Genomic DNA, 16,702 nt, shown 5'->3' on the forward strand with positions numbered 1-16,702 from the left:
AAAACTCATTATTAATTTTTTATTTTTTAAAAAAGGTATATTAAAATATCTTATACTTTAAAAATATTAATTTTTCGTTTATAAATATTTCACGATTTAACCCTTTTAATATGTTTATTAATTTATTAATTGCTATGTTGTTTTTATAAAAATATTTATTAATTAATTTTTAATATTAAAATTTTAAATTTTTTATTATTAAAATTAATAGATAAAATAATTAATAAATTTTTAATATCTTAAAATAATTTAACATATATTTTTTAAAAAAGTCTGATTAATGATAAAAAAAAATTACTATTGCACGAGATAAGAAAACAATTTTGTTAATGGGAAACGTATGAATTCTGAATTACCATATTACCCCGAATATGCTGTTTTTCTATTATAAATGATACTCTTTTTTTCGTGAGGATCATATGATAACTTTACTGCTCTTCCGAGTTTTTGTTTTTCATTCTTATTTCAGACAGGCTTGAAAAATGGACTCGCGTATGATCTTAATTCCGGAGATTTCGGGACTGAGTCCATCTGTAAATTCCTGTTTATGGATTTTTTTAAAAAAAATGCTATAACGGCATCGTAAAAAATACATATACAAACATTTTTTAATGTGTTAAAATCATAAAAGATAACTAACATTCTAATAATTTAAGTTTTCTTCAACAATACAAAGTTCACAAGTGATCATATTACAAGCATCACCATATTTTTAATTAATTTTTTTACTGATTTTAGGTTAATAAAGAGGATGGTGATTTTGGATGACTTATGTTAATTTCATATTCAAATTTTAATTAAAAACCTGAAAATAATGTCACTTTTAACTTTTTTTTTTTTTTTTTTACAATGTTCGAAGCATCATACAAAATTCTTTACACAGAACAAATGGAATTTGAAGATTCGATTCCAAACTCTAAACGATATCTAAGAGATATCTCACCCCTCTACACTGGACCGATTTAGCATCACTTTTAAATAGATCAGCTGGATTCTATTCTATCAACTTTAAATTCAAAGTATTGTATTTGTATAATGTTCAAATCGGGTTGAGTGGATCGGGTCTAATGGTTTTACCCAATTACTGAACAGCCCTAGTTCGGACTTCAGAGGACTTTGTCCCAAATATCACAGCCCATCTCTCTCTACCTTTAAAAACCCAATCCTCGCAGCGTTTCTGAAACCCTAGATTGGACTGCATCACTTTGCAGAAGCGCAGCCAAGCACACAAGGAATCTCCCTGTCGCAGATCTCATAACCTCGAGGTGACTCTTATGCCTCTTCGTCGTCTTTTATTTACAATTTTCTAGCTTTTTTCATCTCTGGCATGTATCTCACCATGTTCGCTTAGCAAATGTCATTGCTGTAATTTCTTCTTTTGTTCATAGGAACCTTTAATTGTTGAAATTTATTTTTGTATTGGTTCTCGATCTGATGCAGATAAAACAATGTCGGTTGGAGAGGTTGCTTGCACTTATGCTGCTTTGATTCTCTACGATGATGGTATACCCATCACTGTATCCTTACCGAAACCCCAGACTCTTATTTGCTGTTTTAGAAATCTAGCATTTCTGTAACTTAGGTCTACTGAGTTTAAGATTCAGTTTTTAGTTTTCTGTATGTCGCAATTGCTTAGTTTGTTTCATATTTTGACCTTTTATGTTTGAATCTTAATGTGCATCAGGGCATCTTTGCTTTTCTTTTGGGTTTATTTTTCCTCTCTATGTAATGTATGCTTGAGAGGCTCTGGCTATTGGAGGCCATTTTGTTCTGTAGCTATGAGCTAAGAAACTAGAGCGTATTGTTTGCTTCATACATGACTAACAACAAAATTGATAAATTTCCACTTGGATAATTGTATTGTGTTCTTGGAATTTTTTCCTTTAACTTCTGTTAAAAGGCAGAGAAGATTGCACAGTTGGTCAAAGCAGCTAATGTATCAGTTGAATCTTACTGGCCAAGCTTGTTTGCCAAGCTATTGGAGAAGCGCAACCTTGAGGACCTCATCATGAATGTCGGGTCTGGCGGCGGTGCTGGTCCAGTGGCAGCTGCAGTTCCTGCTGCTGCTGGTGGTGCAGCTGCAGCTGCTGCTCCTCCACCTGAAGAAAAGAAGAAGGTAAATAATATCATTTCATTGTTTTTATTTTGTCCATTTTTTGTTTTAGAGTTGTTATCTATTTTTTTGTTTATATTTTACAGGAAGAGCCTGAAGAAGAGAGTGATGACGACATGGGATTCAGTTTATTTGATTAGGAGAGCTCTTTTCAGTATGCTCAAGTCACATGTTGGTCTTGGTAGCTCAAAAGTAGCTCTTTTTTTTCGTTGGATATTTTGGCTGTTTTTCAGTATAAATGCCTTTTTTTCAAGAATGTAGTAATTGGAGAGTGGTGTTTTAACATCATATGCTTTAGCTTCTAGATATATACAAGTATTTGTTTCTTGTGTTTGAGTTTTGAACAGATATGTCTCCACTCTTAAATTGTTCAATGGACTCCAAATTTTCGAATTGCTACTGCATCTTAGTGTATGGATGTGGAATCTGATTTGTGCTATGTTTTTTTTTTTCTTTTGTTTGAGATTGTGATTTGTGCTTTGTTGTGTCCTATTATTGTTGACATTGAAATTTTTGTTCCAACATTTGGTTTTAACATTGTATATAAGATGGTGTTTCTTTGGGAAATAATAGCAAAAACTATTGACTTCCTTGAACATTGATTCACATAAATTTGTTTCATTTATATGATGAGGTACAATTCAAAAATATTTTGGAAATTGAAATCTGTGTCTAAGAGATTCAGAGATTTTATGTTTTTGGTTTTTTGAATTGTCATTACCTTAATGAATTCACTGCTACATTCTTATAACATGCATTGCTATTGCCTATTTGCCTTATATTCCAACGCCGAATTGTGTAAGATTGAAGTCTCTTATGTCATAAAAAAGCTGCTTCCTAGTCCTAGTAATCTAAACAAAGTTGAAGAAAGGGAAATCCAGATGAAGATTTGTTCTTATTTAGGTAGGAAGTTCTTTTTTAGATGGCTTTTTTAGACCTAGAATAGGTTCTCTCATATAAGTTTTGTATTTTCTTTCTTGCCTTTTTAAGGCTTAGTGAATTATCTTGGGCGAAAAAAATTATTGTTGCACTTGGATACTAGTATATGTGCTTTTTTCTTTAAGCTTGAAATTTCTTCTAGTTCCTAATTGCAAGTCCACATGTATTTTGAATCGTTGAACTCCTTTAGCAATAATATGCCGTCTTGTTGCTGAAAATGCGGTATGTTTAAAGATTAAGGTGACTTAAGCAAGCTGTCCCTTCCTTTTAAAGCAATAGAAGTAAATGTATTCAGGACATTGTTTGTGCTTATATGCATGTAATTTAAATTTTGAATTCCCTAAAACGGCTAAAATTTTTTGATTTTTGTTTTTTTAGAGGAAAATGTAGATTACAAACTAAACTAGACCCTACCTAAAGGAAACGCAGCACCATGAAAAAGAAATGCAAAGCGAGCAAACGGAAGCTTGCCATATAGGAATAGAATCCATATCAACGGTCAACTATCACTGTTAATTTTCTTTGCAAGTTGCAAAAGTCAATAGTTTTGATGGATCTCAAACTCGGTTGCCTTCTAAGAATAGAAAGCTAACAATGAAATAATCATTTTCAGGTGTCCTGTACAGTTGCTTCGATTTTAGTTTATTTTATTTATATTTTATTCTTATTACTCTTAATTTTGATTTCTACAATTCACTTAAAGTTGGTTGTATTACATTCACAAGTAGGATGAGGTGGTATTTTCAATTATTTATATTATAATACATAAATAAAGATAATTTAGCGGATTGATAGTTATTATTTTTTAATTATTTTATGTAAATTTTATTGATTAGAGGTATCAAAAATTTTTTTAAGTTGAAAAATTACTTCACAAAATACTTTTTTTTTTTATTTTTTTTGTGTGATTTAATGTTTTTACACGATAATTAAAAAAAAATTAAATCACTTAATTTATAATAAAATATCTATTAATTTGATTAAATTATCTATTGAATACATGTTCTTTATCAATCTGTCAAAAAACAAAAGTGAGATAATTTGGCTAAAGATATAATGGTAATTTCATTTCATTTTGATTCCTATATTCAGAGCGAGCAAGGTTTTTTTTTGAACCGAAATGAAAAATCATATCGAATTGAATTAAAATAAAAAAAATTAATAAATTAATTTTTTATTAAAAATTATGTCGAAATCAAACTAGAACCATAAAAAAAAATCAATTTATATATATATTTTATATATTATATAATTTTAATATAATTATAATATTATTTAATTATTAAATACTACTTATTGTAATTACTGTAATTAATTTAATTAGTTGATTATAATTTGTTCTATTTAAATAAATTATAATATATATATAATATATTAATAGAATTATACTATTAAAATATAAATTATTAAAATAATTATATATATATATATATTTATAATAATAATAATTATTATTATTATATATAATATAAAATTATTATACTTTTAGTCATTAATTAATTATTAAATATTTATAATAGTATAATTTAACTAATTTAATTAGTTAATTAAAGTTAATTATATCTAAATAGATTAGATATATTATTATTTTAATATTAATGGAATTATACTAATAAAAATTATTAAAATAATTATATATTTATGCATATATACTTATAATTATTAGTAGTCGTATACATATAATTATTATATATTTTAGTCATTAATTAATTATTAAATATTTATAAAAATATAATTCAGTTAATTTAATTTATTAAATATACTTTATTCAATTTAAATTAATTATATTATACACTATTTTCATATTAATAAAATTTATATTATTAAAATATTTTTAAAAAATCGTTAACCGAAATAGAAAATATATAGAATCGTATTAAAATTATATTAAAATTTAGTTTTAATTATAGAAATTTAAAAAATCAACTCTTAATTTCAATTTTAATTTCTATAGAAAATTGTTCGGAAACCAAAACCGCTGACCCTAGCTGTAACACAAGAGAATTCTAGTTACGAATTTTTCCTTACGCTTCATATCCACCACAAGAATCACCGGCTTCAATCTAATTTCCCGTTCCATTTCAAAAAAAAAAAAAATCAAATTCCCCGTCGTTTTTCTTCTTAATTTTTATTAAAATATGAATTCTCGATAATATAGTATTTAAGCACTACATTATTACAACTACTATTATTATTAGATAAAGATTTTAATTTAATAAAAATTTTATAGACTGAAATAATAATAGTAAATTACATAAAAGCCTGACATGGCAAAGGTTACATATGATTATTAAAAGAGGAGCTAAAAACATTATGATTATTATTATTAGTAAGCTGGTCGGCCCAGCAACCCAATGAAGATCAACATTCGGCATCTCCAAATAGGAAATTGGATCTCTGTTGGCCCAACCTAAGTCTTTATTCATTCATGTCCGATAATGAAAAATACTTATTTTTATTCTATAAATTAAAATTAAATAATAAATAAATTATTTTAAATTAGTTGTTGTTTATATGCCTGCCTTCATCCTTGGGTGGCTTACAGAGGCTTTAATGATAACGTCTTTACTCATACCTTCCATGCTACACAAGAAAAGGATATTCAACTTTAATCTAATTAAAGCTCCATACTCTTTTCAATTTCTCTTAATCTAAGAATTTTAATGTAAACTCAAGTATAAATAAATTTGAAAAATTAGTTTTTTTTTCAAAAAAAAAAAACTTTTGAGCTTAATAAAAAAATAAAATAATATCTAAATAAATACAAGCATAGTATCATATCGGATAGACCCAACAAGAAAAGGGAATAGAATGCAGAATCACAATTGAATAATATTCTTTTTTCTTTTTTTATAAAATAAATAAATAAATAAGCAAATCCACAACTCAATGCCCATTGGCTAAGAAATGGGAATCCAATGGTTACGGCGCACGTGGTAATTGGCCATTCCCCATTTCTATAAAAAAAAATTATGTACTTTTTTAATAAAAAAGTAAGATCATTTTATGAGAATAAAGTTCATTATTACAAAATCAACATAATATTATTTTACTTAAAATTATTTATATTATTATTATTTAATTATCTTTTAATACTTTCATTTTATTTATTTTAACCTTAAATTTACATATATTTTTTAATTAATAATTACTTTTTTAAATTTAATTTAATTTAATATTGAGTATTAATATTTAATGCATTCATTATTGATATTAAGAAATTTATTGTATTATTTTGTTAAATTTTTAAAAGAGAAAATTCATCTTTATTTATATTTTTAATGATAAAAAAATTATGTAAAATTTAGATTTTGAATCTTTAAATATATTAAATGTAATAAAACTTATTGTTATTTATAAAAATAAATATTTGTATTTAGTTTAGCTTATGAATAATAAAAACACTGAAGAAAATAAATTAATTTAAATTTATTATTAATTTACTTGAAATAAAATAATTTAATCCAATTTTATTATTTTAAAATTTATTTTAAATAAATAGTTTATTTTTCAATATCTTTTTTGAAATAATTAATTTTGGGAGAATTTAAATGACTTGGCTTTTTTCTTAGTTTTTATATTTAAAAAAATTAACAAACGAAGATGAACTAAATTCCATTAATAGAATTCAATTATTTTTAAGAAATATATGATGTAATTTTTTTTCTTTTATTTTGTCATTAGCCTTTTATTTCTTATAAAATATTTTTTTATGAAAATATATGTATAGATAATTTTGAGATATTTAAAAAATATATATCTTTTTATATTTTAAATTATAATCAAAGCATAAAAACAAATTTTCTTAAATAATTTTTTTATGAAAAATATTTTTTATAAAAATAACTATTTTTGACACGGAAATTATTTTTCACAAAGAATGAGAGTCTTGTACGAAATTATAAATGCACCCACGACTTTGTTCTTCTCTTGCTACACACTAAAGCCAAGTGGTCCAGATCTTATTATTTTGTTAGGTGGAAGGAAAATGTCATTCTCGCATTAAATTTCAATTGCCTAATATCCTCTAAAATTTCTATTCCTAATTTAAAATTTGGGCATGTTGATATTCATAAATGACAATGTCTTCTATGACATCTGGATTTGATTCTTGTTTCAACCATATTAATATGTTAAGGTAACAAACATAGAACCCCACAAAAATTATGTTTTTAATTGCATGTGATGTCTTCACAAACACACATGATAAAGAGATGTTGAACTTTAAAAATATGAATAACACATGACATGATAAAAAGGATTAGGGTGTATCGAGAAATTCCAGAGGAATCAAATAGAATAATAAAAGTAAAACTCACCCAACGAGGATGCCAGCAAAAGAATCAGAGCCTAGGAGATACAACAGGTGTGAACGGAGGAGCGATTGGTTTGGCACTTTCTATGTTGGAGTTGGACACTCTTGACGTTGGAATTAAAAATTAATTCTGTTTTTCAATACTATATTTATAAAATTAATTCTGTTTTTCAATACTAACGGCTTTGTTAATAATGTCTTTAATCTCAGAACCTTTGAAGTAAGTTTTGGAAATGAAAGACCCCCTAAAGTTTTTAATTTTATTTGGATGGTACTTTTAATGCTGTATTATTATGATGTATTTCAATGATGTCATGTGTTAGTCTATAATGTATATCCAATTTATTAGCGTGGAAATGAGACTATAATATATAGTTTGATTCAATGTTTTTTTACTCGAGAAGTTTGAATGTAAACTGATATAGAATGGCAGTATTCAGGTGTTAATTCATTAATGAATTGATTTTTAGTTGTATTTGTTCTGACCTATGTTGATAAATGCAAATTAACTCTCATAGTTTGTTGGACATTATGAACTAATAGGAACTCTATTGTGTGGGAACATAAAGGACAACCTCTCTATTAAATTTCTCATATGGCATCACGGTTTTTATAAAATTGGACTGTTGCTGATGCTTCTTTTTTAGCTAACGCTGCTACACCAAATTCAGACCATCTGTATTCATGGCAATGGTCATCGGAAGAATAGATGAAGATCAATGTGAATGCATCTACCGGCCTGAGTCTAAGTTTTGTGGGTTTAAGTGTTGTTATACTAGACTCATACGAGGAGTTTGTGGCGGCTAAAATCTGGTATTATCCAGATTTCTTCTCAACAAAAATACATTTGAGAAAATACAAAAGGTATAAGTATTGTTGAAATTTTAAATTGAATAAAGAGTGAAGGTTAACATCGGGTTGTGATTAGATCGGATGCTTTTTCAGTTGTTCAAATAATTAATTTATCATAATTTACCATTATATCATCATTTAATTTGATTGTCAGTGATTGTAAATTTCTTTTAAGTGAGATTATTGATACTAAATATTATTTTAATATAAGTCTATGAATGTGATTGTCCATTTGTTAGCAATGTGTGTCCATTTCAAGTTAGATTTGGAAGTTTGGTATGTTAATCCACCTCATTCTATTGTAATTTCTTTAATGCAATAATAAAATTACAAATATTTTTTTTTAAATAAATTTAAATAATTTTTATAAAATTATATAAAATTTTAATTTATTTTAAAATAAAGAATTTTTAAATTAAAAAAAAATTAATTTCAAATAAAATAGTTATTAGAAAATAATTTAATTGAATTGAATTATTATAAAGTTTAAGATGAGGGTAATTTTTTTAATTATTATAATTACATTTAAATTTAAAAAGGATAATAACTTTATTATTTATATTACTTTTAAGAGGCAGTTAAATAAAATTTAAAATATATAAAAGTATTAATATTTAAAACTTTAAATTGAGTAGATTATTTTGTATTTAAATTCAAAATCTATTATATTTTTTTATTAAAATTTAATGACATATATATATATATATATTAAAATTATTTTATTTTTTATGTATATTAAAATTATATTATTAATTGTGCAAGAGAGTTTCAAAATTTGAAATTTTAATTTGATAATTTTTTAAAAAAAATTAAATAGTGTTGATTTATATTTCATTTTCTATTTACATCTACATTTTTGTATTAAAATTTAATGAATTTTCAAATTATGTATAAGCAATTACTATTAAAAGAGCCAAATTTTAGTATAATCAAATTATATAGTATATGAAGAATTAATATTTTTAATCTATTTAATTTTAAGATTAAATTATAATTTAATTTAGTTATTTCATGATTTCAAGGGTTAACTTAATTTAAACATTAATAATTTTAATATAATAAAAGTGTTTATGATTATAATAATATATAAATTAAGGATAATTATTAAAATTAATAACTTTGATAATGCTAAATACTAAGTGTTAAATCAATAATTTTTTATTATAGATTTTTTAAAGGGGATTATAAGTTAATGACATGTCACATTAAAATATTAAAATAATCATTATATTATTGATATTTATATCTCTATTTATTATATGTATTAAAAAAATATATTAAAAATAGCAATATAAAATTAATTATTTTAACTCTATTTATCATATTTTATTATATGAAGAAAATGAATATTTATTTACTAGGTTGATATGAAAGAATGTGATTCTTTGATTATACAGTAATAAAAGCACAAAGATTTATCCAATCAATTTATTTTAGTAGTTTTTTTATTTAAAATAAAATTTAAAATTTTTCAAATATAGTTATTATCAAGTTAAATATGTGAGTGTAATTTATTTTAATAATTTAAATTTAAATAATTTTTTTATAATATTTTAAAATTTTTAATTCAAAAGAGTCCGACGTATCATAAAATCTTATTATTGATGTGAATAAAAAAAATTTATTAGATTATTATTGAGAGAGAGTGTCCTACAAGTCATTCAAGCAACGTATCAAAAATATTATATGGAGCTTTCTAAATGTTTTCATCTACAGTTTAAAAATTCCTTTTTTTTTTTTTAATTTTTTAAAAAATCCCATACTAAAATAGAGGAGATAAAGAATTAATGACTCAAATTTCTCTTAAAGATGGACCCACAGTCTTAAATTACCCCTTCCTTTCTTGCTTCCTTCATGTAAGATTGGAAAGCCATAGAGTTTAAGCAAGTAAAGATTCAAGAAATCAACCAAAATATTAATCTCAAACACGCAAACCCACACCACAGGCAAAATCCCTCCAAAATTCACTATTTCTCCCGGTCCTTCATTCGAATCTACACTTTAGCTTCGCATCTGGACCTCGCCTTATATCCAAACCTTTCTCATCTCCCGCTGTTCACCGGCTGCAATCCAACCCATTCACATGCCCAAAGTTTTTTCTATTTTTTTTATTAGCTTCTCCCCCCCCCCCCCCCCCCCCCCCAAATTAGCCTATTATTAAATTTCCGTACTCTGCCTATATATGTTATTCTTTAACTGCCATTCCATTCAACGTACACTCTGCTCTCTATGTTATTCTCTTTCCCTTTTTTGAGCTCTTTTCAGGGTATTGTTCCGACTCAGAGATGTTGCAGAAAGTTATGGAAGTGTTCTGCGGTCCGCCTAAAACTAAAGCCAAAAGCACAGCAGAAGGAGGACGGAAGATCAAAGGGAAAGTATTGTTGATGAAGAAAAATGTTCTCGACTTTAATGACATTAAGGCTTCATGTCTTGATCGGTTTTACGAGTTGTTTGGCAAAGGCGTGTCCGTACAGCTTATTAGCTCTGTCCGTAAAGACCCAGGTTGACCCATCCCCCCCTTTTGTCTCTAACAGGAGAAATATTAGGAAATATTTGCATTTAATAGCACCGATTAAGTATTTTTAAGTTAAAACTGTGATTTGTTGTTGGTTTATGCGTTTAGCAAATGAGCTGCGAGGGAGGCTTGGAAAGGCAGCATACTTGGAGAAATGGGTAAGTGGAATTACCACAATAACAGCTGGAGAGACGGAGTTCGACGTTAGCTTCGACTGGGATGAAAGCATGGGGGTCCCTGGGGCTTTCATTATTAAAAATCATCATCATAGCCAGTTCTATCTCAAGACAGTCACGTTAGATGATGTTCCTGGACATGGGAGGCTACATTTTGTTTGCAACTCCTGGGTCTATCCAACCCATCGTTACAAGTATCATCGAGTGTTCTTCTCCAACAAGGTAATTCAATTTTGGATTTGAATTAGGAGAATATATACATATATATTGATCATGAGCATTCCTACCAATTAACCCCAATCCCTATGCTTAAGGGTTATAAGCTCTGTAACTAGGCTGGTTCCTGTGGAAAGGAGGGTTTTGTTTCTGGGCTGGACTTATGGCCCTGAGTTTCTATTTGTTCTGTTTTTAAGGCCCATGGTAGTGATCATTGAGTTTCAGTGAATATTTGACTACGAGAATAACAGTTCCTTAAATGTTTAAGTTGCATAGTTTTGAGATGTTGCGACTTTTTCTGTCTATGGTTAATGCACTAGACATGCTCTATCAGTTTTGTTTATGTCCTTGTCTGTGGTTCCACTAATAAGTTGGTGATTTGTATGTTAGACCTACCTTCCATGCCACACACCCGATACTTTACGCAAATATAGAGAAGAAGAACTCATAAATCTGCGTGGAGATGGAAAAGGGGAGCTAAAGGAGTGGGATAGAGTGTATGACTATGCTTACTACAATGATTTGGGAAGTCCAGATAAGGGTGAAGATTATGCACGCCCTGTTCTTGGCGGATCACAACAGTATCCATATCCTCGAAGAGGAAGAACTGGTCGAAAACCAACAAAAACAGGTTAGAAATATAATAACTATGTTTCAAAATCCTCTGTACATGAAGCTTAATACTGTACGTATTCGTTTTGCTGATTTCAATTTATCGTTGTGACAGACCCCAATTCTGAGAGCAGATTGCCGCTTCTAAGTCTAAATATATATGTTCCAAGAGATGAATGTTTTTCTCAATTGAAATTTTCAGACTTTCTTGCCTATGCTCTGAAATCCTTGGTTCAAGTTTTAATTCCAGAGTTCAAATCGTTATGTAACAAGACTATCAACGAGTTTGATTCCTTTGAAGATGTTCATAATCTCTATGAAGGGGGCATTAGCCTTTCAAGTGCCATCACAACAAAAAAGTTAAGGAAAAACATCCCATGGGAGATGTTCAAGGAACTCTTGCGTGATGATGGTGAACTATTATTCAAATTCCCAACGCCAGATGTGATCAAAGGTATTTATACATTAGTTTGAAATCCCATATATTAAAAAAATTTGTTGCTACCCTATGAAATTCTGACAAAATAAATGCAGTGGATAAGTCTGCTTGGAGGACAGATGAGGAGTTTGGACGAGAAATGCTTGCTGGTGTCAACCCAGTCATCATCAGTCGCCTTCGGGTACATACCAACTTATGTCAAATTAGATACCTTTTTCTGTTTTATTGTCTTTTAGCCTTCTTATTTACTAAAATTTATATGCAGGAGTTTCCTCCTAAAAGCAAGCTAGACCCTAAAGAATTTGGGAACCATACTAGCACAATAACAGAAGGACAAATGGAAGAGAACATGAATGGGCTCACAGTAGATCAAGTAATAACCACACTTCATTTTTTTTTCTTTGTGTTTTTGTTCATGCTAGAAAACTACTCTAAAATTAAATAAGCATTTCCTTTTTAACCTTTATCTTTATACATAGGCAATAAAAAGCAATAGACTGTTTATATTAGATCACCATGATGCCTTGATGCCATACCTGACAAAGATAAACTCAACAACCACAAAGACTTACGCTACAAGGACAGTCCTTTTATTGCAAGATGATGGGACATTGAAACCATTGGCTATTGAATTAAGTCTACCACATCCACAAGGGCAACGGCATGGTGCTGTCAGCAAAGTTTTCACTCCAGCAGAAGATGGCGTTGAAGGCTCAGTGTGGCAGCTGGCCAAAGCATATGCTGCTGTAAATGATTCTGGATACCATCAGCTCATTAGCCACTGGTATGATTCGAGAATGAGGCTATTTGGTATCATAGAATAAAATGAGTTCTAATGTAGAACACAAACTTGAATGCTGGTGCCTTTTTTGCAGGCTAAACACCCATGCTGTAATAGAGCCATTCGTAATTGCCACAAATAGACAATTGAGTGTTCTTCATCCAATATATAAACTTCTGCAACCCCACTTCCGCGATACAATGCACATAAATGCCCTAGCTAGGCAAATCCTGATCAACGCTGGAGGGGTACTCGAGAATACTGTCTTTCCAGCGAAATATGCCATGGAACTGTCTGCCATTGTTTACAAGAGTTGGGTTTTCCCAGAGCAGGCGCTCCCTGCGGATCTGCTTAAGAGGTAAATCACAGAAGTTTTAAACTGTAAAATGGCCTTGCATACACGCTTATCATCTTATGTGAAGCGAAACTTCATCTTGGTTTTGCTACATTTCAGAGGAGTAGCAGTTCCAGATCCAAGTCAGCCACATGGACTCAAACTTCTTATAGAAGATTACCCTTATGCTGTTGATGGTTTAGAAATTTGGTCTGCAATCAAAACTTGGGTTGAGGAATATTGTGCTTTCTACTACCCAACAAATGAGATGGTTCAAGATGACAATGAATTGCAGTCATGGTGGACAGAAATTCGCAACGTTGGTCACGGTGACAAGAAAGATGAACCATGGTGGCCTGAGATGCAAACACAATATGATCTTACACAAACATGCACTATTATCATATGGATAGCTTCAGCCCTCCATGCAGCTGTGAATTTTGGGCAGTACCCTTATGCTGGCTATCTCCCTAACCGTCCAACTGTAAGTCGCCGTTTCATGCCTGAGCCAGGCACCCCTGAGTATGATGAACTGGAAAGAGACCCAGACCTTGTCTTCCTTAAAACAATAACAGCACAACTACAAACCCTTCTTGGTGTGTCCCTCATTGAGATTTTATCAAGGCATTCGACTGATGAGGTCTACCTTGGGCAGAGAGATACTACTGAGTGGACTTCAGATCCTGAACCAAAAGCAGCATTTGAAAGATTTGCAAAAAATCTAGAAGAAATTGAGAAGAAAATTATAGATATGAACAACGATAAGAAATGGAAGAACAGAGTTGGGCCAGTGAAGGTGCCTTACACCTTACTTTATCCTAACACCACAGATTACTCTAAAGAGGGCGGACTTACTGGGAAGGGAATTCCCAACAGTATCTCTATATAATTTTAGATCAATCAGCCATTAAAAAGTTGTAATTCCCAAGTGAATTCTATTTGGTCAAGGGCAATAGACCTATACTGGAACTCTTGCCTGATATGGGCTTTAATGCAATTCTATTGCAGCTAAAAATTAAAAAATTAAAGAAAAAAAAATTGTCTTCACACCAAAATCTTTAAGTTTAATAATCATACGTTTAAAAGCTACAATAACGATCAATATATTTTTTTAAAAGGCTAATCAAGCAAGTGAAAAATATTCAATTATGTATGATATACAAGAGGGTAAAGAATGAGATGCCTCTACCTTGTTCGCATTGTATGGAAAACGGTGCGTTTAACGTTACCTCTGCGCCTTATAATTTGTTTTGCTGAACCACGTTTAAGGTTACCTCCATCCCTCACCATCTTAATCTTATCATCCGGATTTATTAATTTTAGTTTTTTTTTAAAAAAAAGTATATGTTATTATTGCCATTTTAAAATTTTCCATAAATTTTATTGATTGTTAAAAAAATAATATAATTTTTTAATTCAAGAAATTTAGTTAACTTACCTGGAAAAAAGAGATTTAATTATCTTAAAAATAAATATTGGGATTAGCTTAATAATGCTTAACATATATAACAGCGTTAATTTCTCAATTAAGCAATTCTTTTTACTTGGAATACCATTATATTTCAACTCAAAAAATTATTTATGTATTTATTTGTTTTTATTTTTATTATTGATCTGATTGAAATTTATATTTGAAAATTTTCAACCTTAAATTTTATTTATTGTGCTTTTAAATATAAAGAAAAACTAAACATTTTATTATGATTGACAAAAATAAACCATTAATTTGTTTTGGAAAAAAAAAATTTCAAATTGCCAAGCCCAATCTATTGTTTATTGACAACAATACAATCTATCTTTTAACCAAAAAAAAAAACCGAAAATTCCCAGTTTTCTTTTTAGAAATTATGTTAAATGATATTTAAATTAACTTTGGATTATTTACTTTTTGAAGTGATTTTGAGAAATTCACTAATAAAATGAATTCATGTCTAGTTATATTGATGTTTATGTTAAAAGTTTGATACTTCAAATTAATAGTTTATTTTAAAATTTTTTTTGTCTGAATTTATTTACACCAGAAAACACATAGGTTGGGCTTGGGAGGATTAAAAGAAGGAAATGAGGTGTGGGTAAGGGGCAAGCCAACGTATCAAAATCAGACATTCTAATTGGTCCAAACTCTACCATCTTATCCATAGTTACGCCACCACCCACCTAAATCAACCACCCTTTTTCTATCTTCTTCGTCACAAACAGCTCCACGTCGTAGAAATCATTGCTTAGCCTCCCCAGAATCTCGGATTCCTTGTAGCAATGGCAACTCAAGCTTCTCTCTTCACACCCACCATCATCTCCACCCTTAAATCAAGCAACCATGTGATGGTGCCATGGAAACAATCCTCCTTTATCTCAATCCCTACCTCTGCTAAAAAATACTCCAACCCTCAAACAACCATCAAGGCTACTGCTGCAGAGGGAAAAACTGAGGAGGCTCCTGTGGGATTCACACCACCAGAGTTGGACCCAAATACCCCATCACCAATATTTGGCGGCAGCACTGGTGGGTTGTTAAAGAAGGCCCAGGTGGAGGAGTTTTACGTGATCACTTGGGATTCACCGAAGGAACAAATATTTGAAATGCTCACTGGTGGTGCAGCCATTATGAGGCAAGGTCCTAACTTGCTTAAGCTGGCAAGGAAAGAGCAGTGCTTGGCTCTTGGGACAAGGCTGAGGTCCAAATACAAGATTAAGTACCAGTTTTACAGGGTGTTTCCAAATGGGGAAGTCCAATATTTGCACCCGAAGGATGGGGTGTATCCTGAGAAGGTGAACCCAGGGCGTCAAGGTGTTGGCCAGAATTTCAGGTCAATCGGAAAGAATGCGAGTCCAATTGAGGTGAAGTTCACTGGGAAGCAAGTTTACGATTTGTGAGGTGAGTAAAGACTATGTGATTATTTTACATTTTATTTTGTGTAATTGTATTCCTTTCTAAGGAGCAACAAGAGAAGCCAAACTTGCTACTTAAATACTTGAACATATATTTCTTTTGTATTATGAAGCTCTAGCCTAGCATAGTAAAATCGTTTCACATAGTAAAGAAGCATCAGACAGATACACAATCTGGTGGAACATCAGATTGAGCTATCAGCCAATTGCAGGGTAAGCGATGATCGACACAAAGCTAGCTTTGCTGCACAATCAGCTATTATATTTGCTTTCCTACTCAAAAGAAAAAGGAAAAGGATAAGAAATTGAACAGCTTTAACTGACGCTTGTTGTGAACTCAAATGCTAAACTCACAATATAATTATATTCGTTAATGGAATACAATAATACCTTAGGGAACGATAATTGCCAGGTTGCTGCAACACAAAACAACAACCAGTCGCTGCAGGGTTGGAAAGTGCTAAATTTCTGGGTTCGTAAATTGATCCATGGCCGCTTCCTTTCCTGAACAGCTTTAGGCG

At 29.7% G+C, this 16,702-nt stretch overlaps 3 protein-coding genes across 3 annotated transcripts; all 3 read left to right on the forward strand.

The window, feature by feature from the left end:
• Positions 1 to 1,062: 1,062 nt before the first annotated feature.
• LOC110601639 (60S acidic ribosomal protein P1) lies at positions 1,063 to 2,503 on the forward strand. Its single transcript, XM_021738851.2, has 4 exons — positions 1,063 to 1,265; positions 1,441 to 1,517; positions 1,901 to 2,116; positions 2,200 to 2,503. The coding sequence occupies exons 2-4, from the start codon at positions 1,449 to 1,451 to the stop codon at positions 2,251 to 2,253; spliced, it is 339 nt and encodes a 112-aa protein (XP_021594543.1). The 5' UTR covers positions 1,063 to 1,265; positions 1,441 to 1,448; the 3' UTR covers positions 2,254 to 2,503.
• Positions 2,504 to 10,081: 7,578 nt separating this feature from the next.
• On the forward strand, positions 10,082 to 14,289 carry LOC110601518 (probable linoleate 9S-lipoxygenase 5). The gene is made up of 9 exons (XM_021738673.2): positions 10,082 to 10,721; positions 10,843 to 11,132; positions 11,517 to 11,757; positions 11,854 to 12,192; positions 12,273 to 12,358; positions 12,443 to 12,550; positions 12,657 to 12,961; positions 13,053 to 13,316; positions 13,413 to 14,289. Exons 1-9 carry the CDS (start codon positions 10,505 to 10,507, stop codon positions 14,179 to 14,181), a joined length of 2,619 nt encoding a protein of 872 aa, XP_021594365.2. The 5' UTR covers positions 10,082 to 10,504; the 3' UTR covers positions 14,182 to 14,289.
• A 1,171-nt stretch (positions 14,290 to 15,460) lies between these two features.
• On the forward strand, positions 15,461 to 16,289 carry LOC110602112 (photosystem I reaction center subunit II, chloroplastic). Its single transcript, XM_021739535.2, has one exon. The coding sequence runs from the start codon at positions 15,549 to 15,551 to the stop codon at positions 16,164 to 16,166; it is 618 nt and encodes a 205-aa protein (XP_021595227.1). The 5' UTR covers positions 15,461 to 15,548; the 3' UTR covers positions 16,167 to 16,289.
• Positions 16,290 to 16,702: the final 413 nt, after the last annotated feature.

Source organism: Manihot esculenta, chromosome 15 (assembly GCF_001659605.2).
Source record: "Manihot esculenta cultivar AM560-2 chromosome 15, M.esculenta_v8, whole genome shotgun sequence".
Lineage (NCBI taxonomy): Eukaryota > Viridiplantae > Streptophyta > Magnoliopsida > Malpighiales > Euphorbiaceae > Manihot > Manihot esculenta.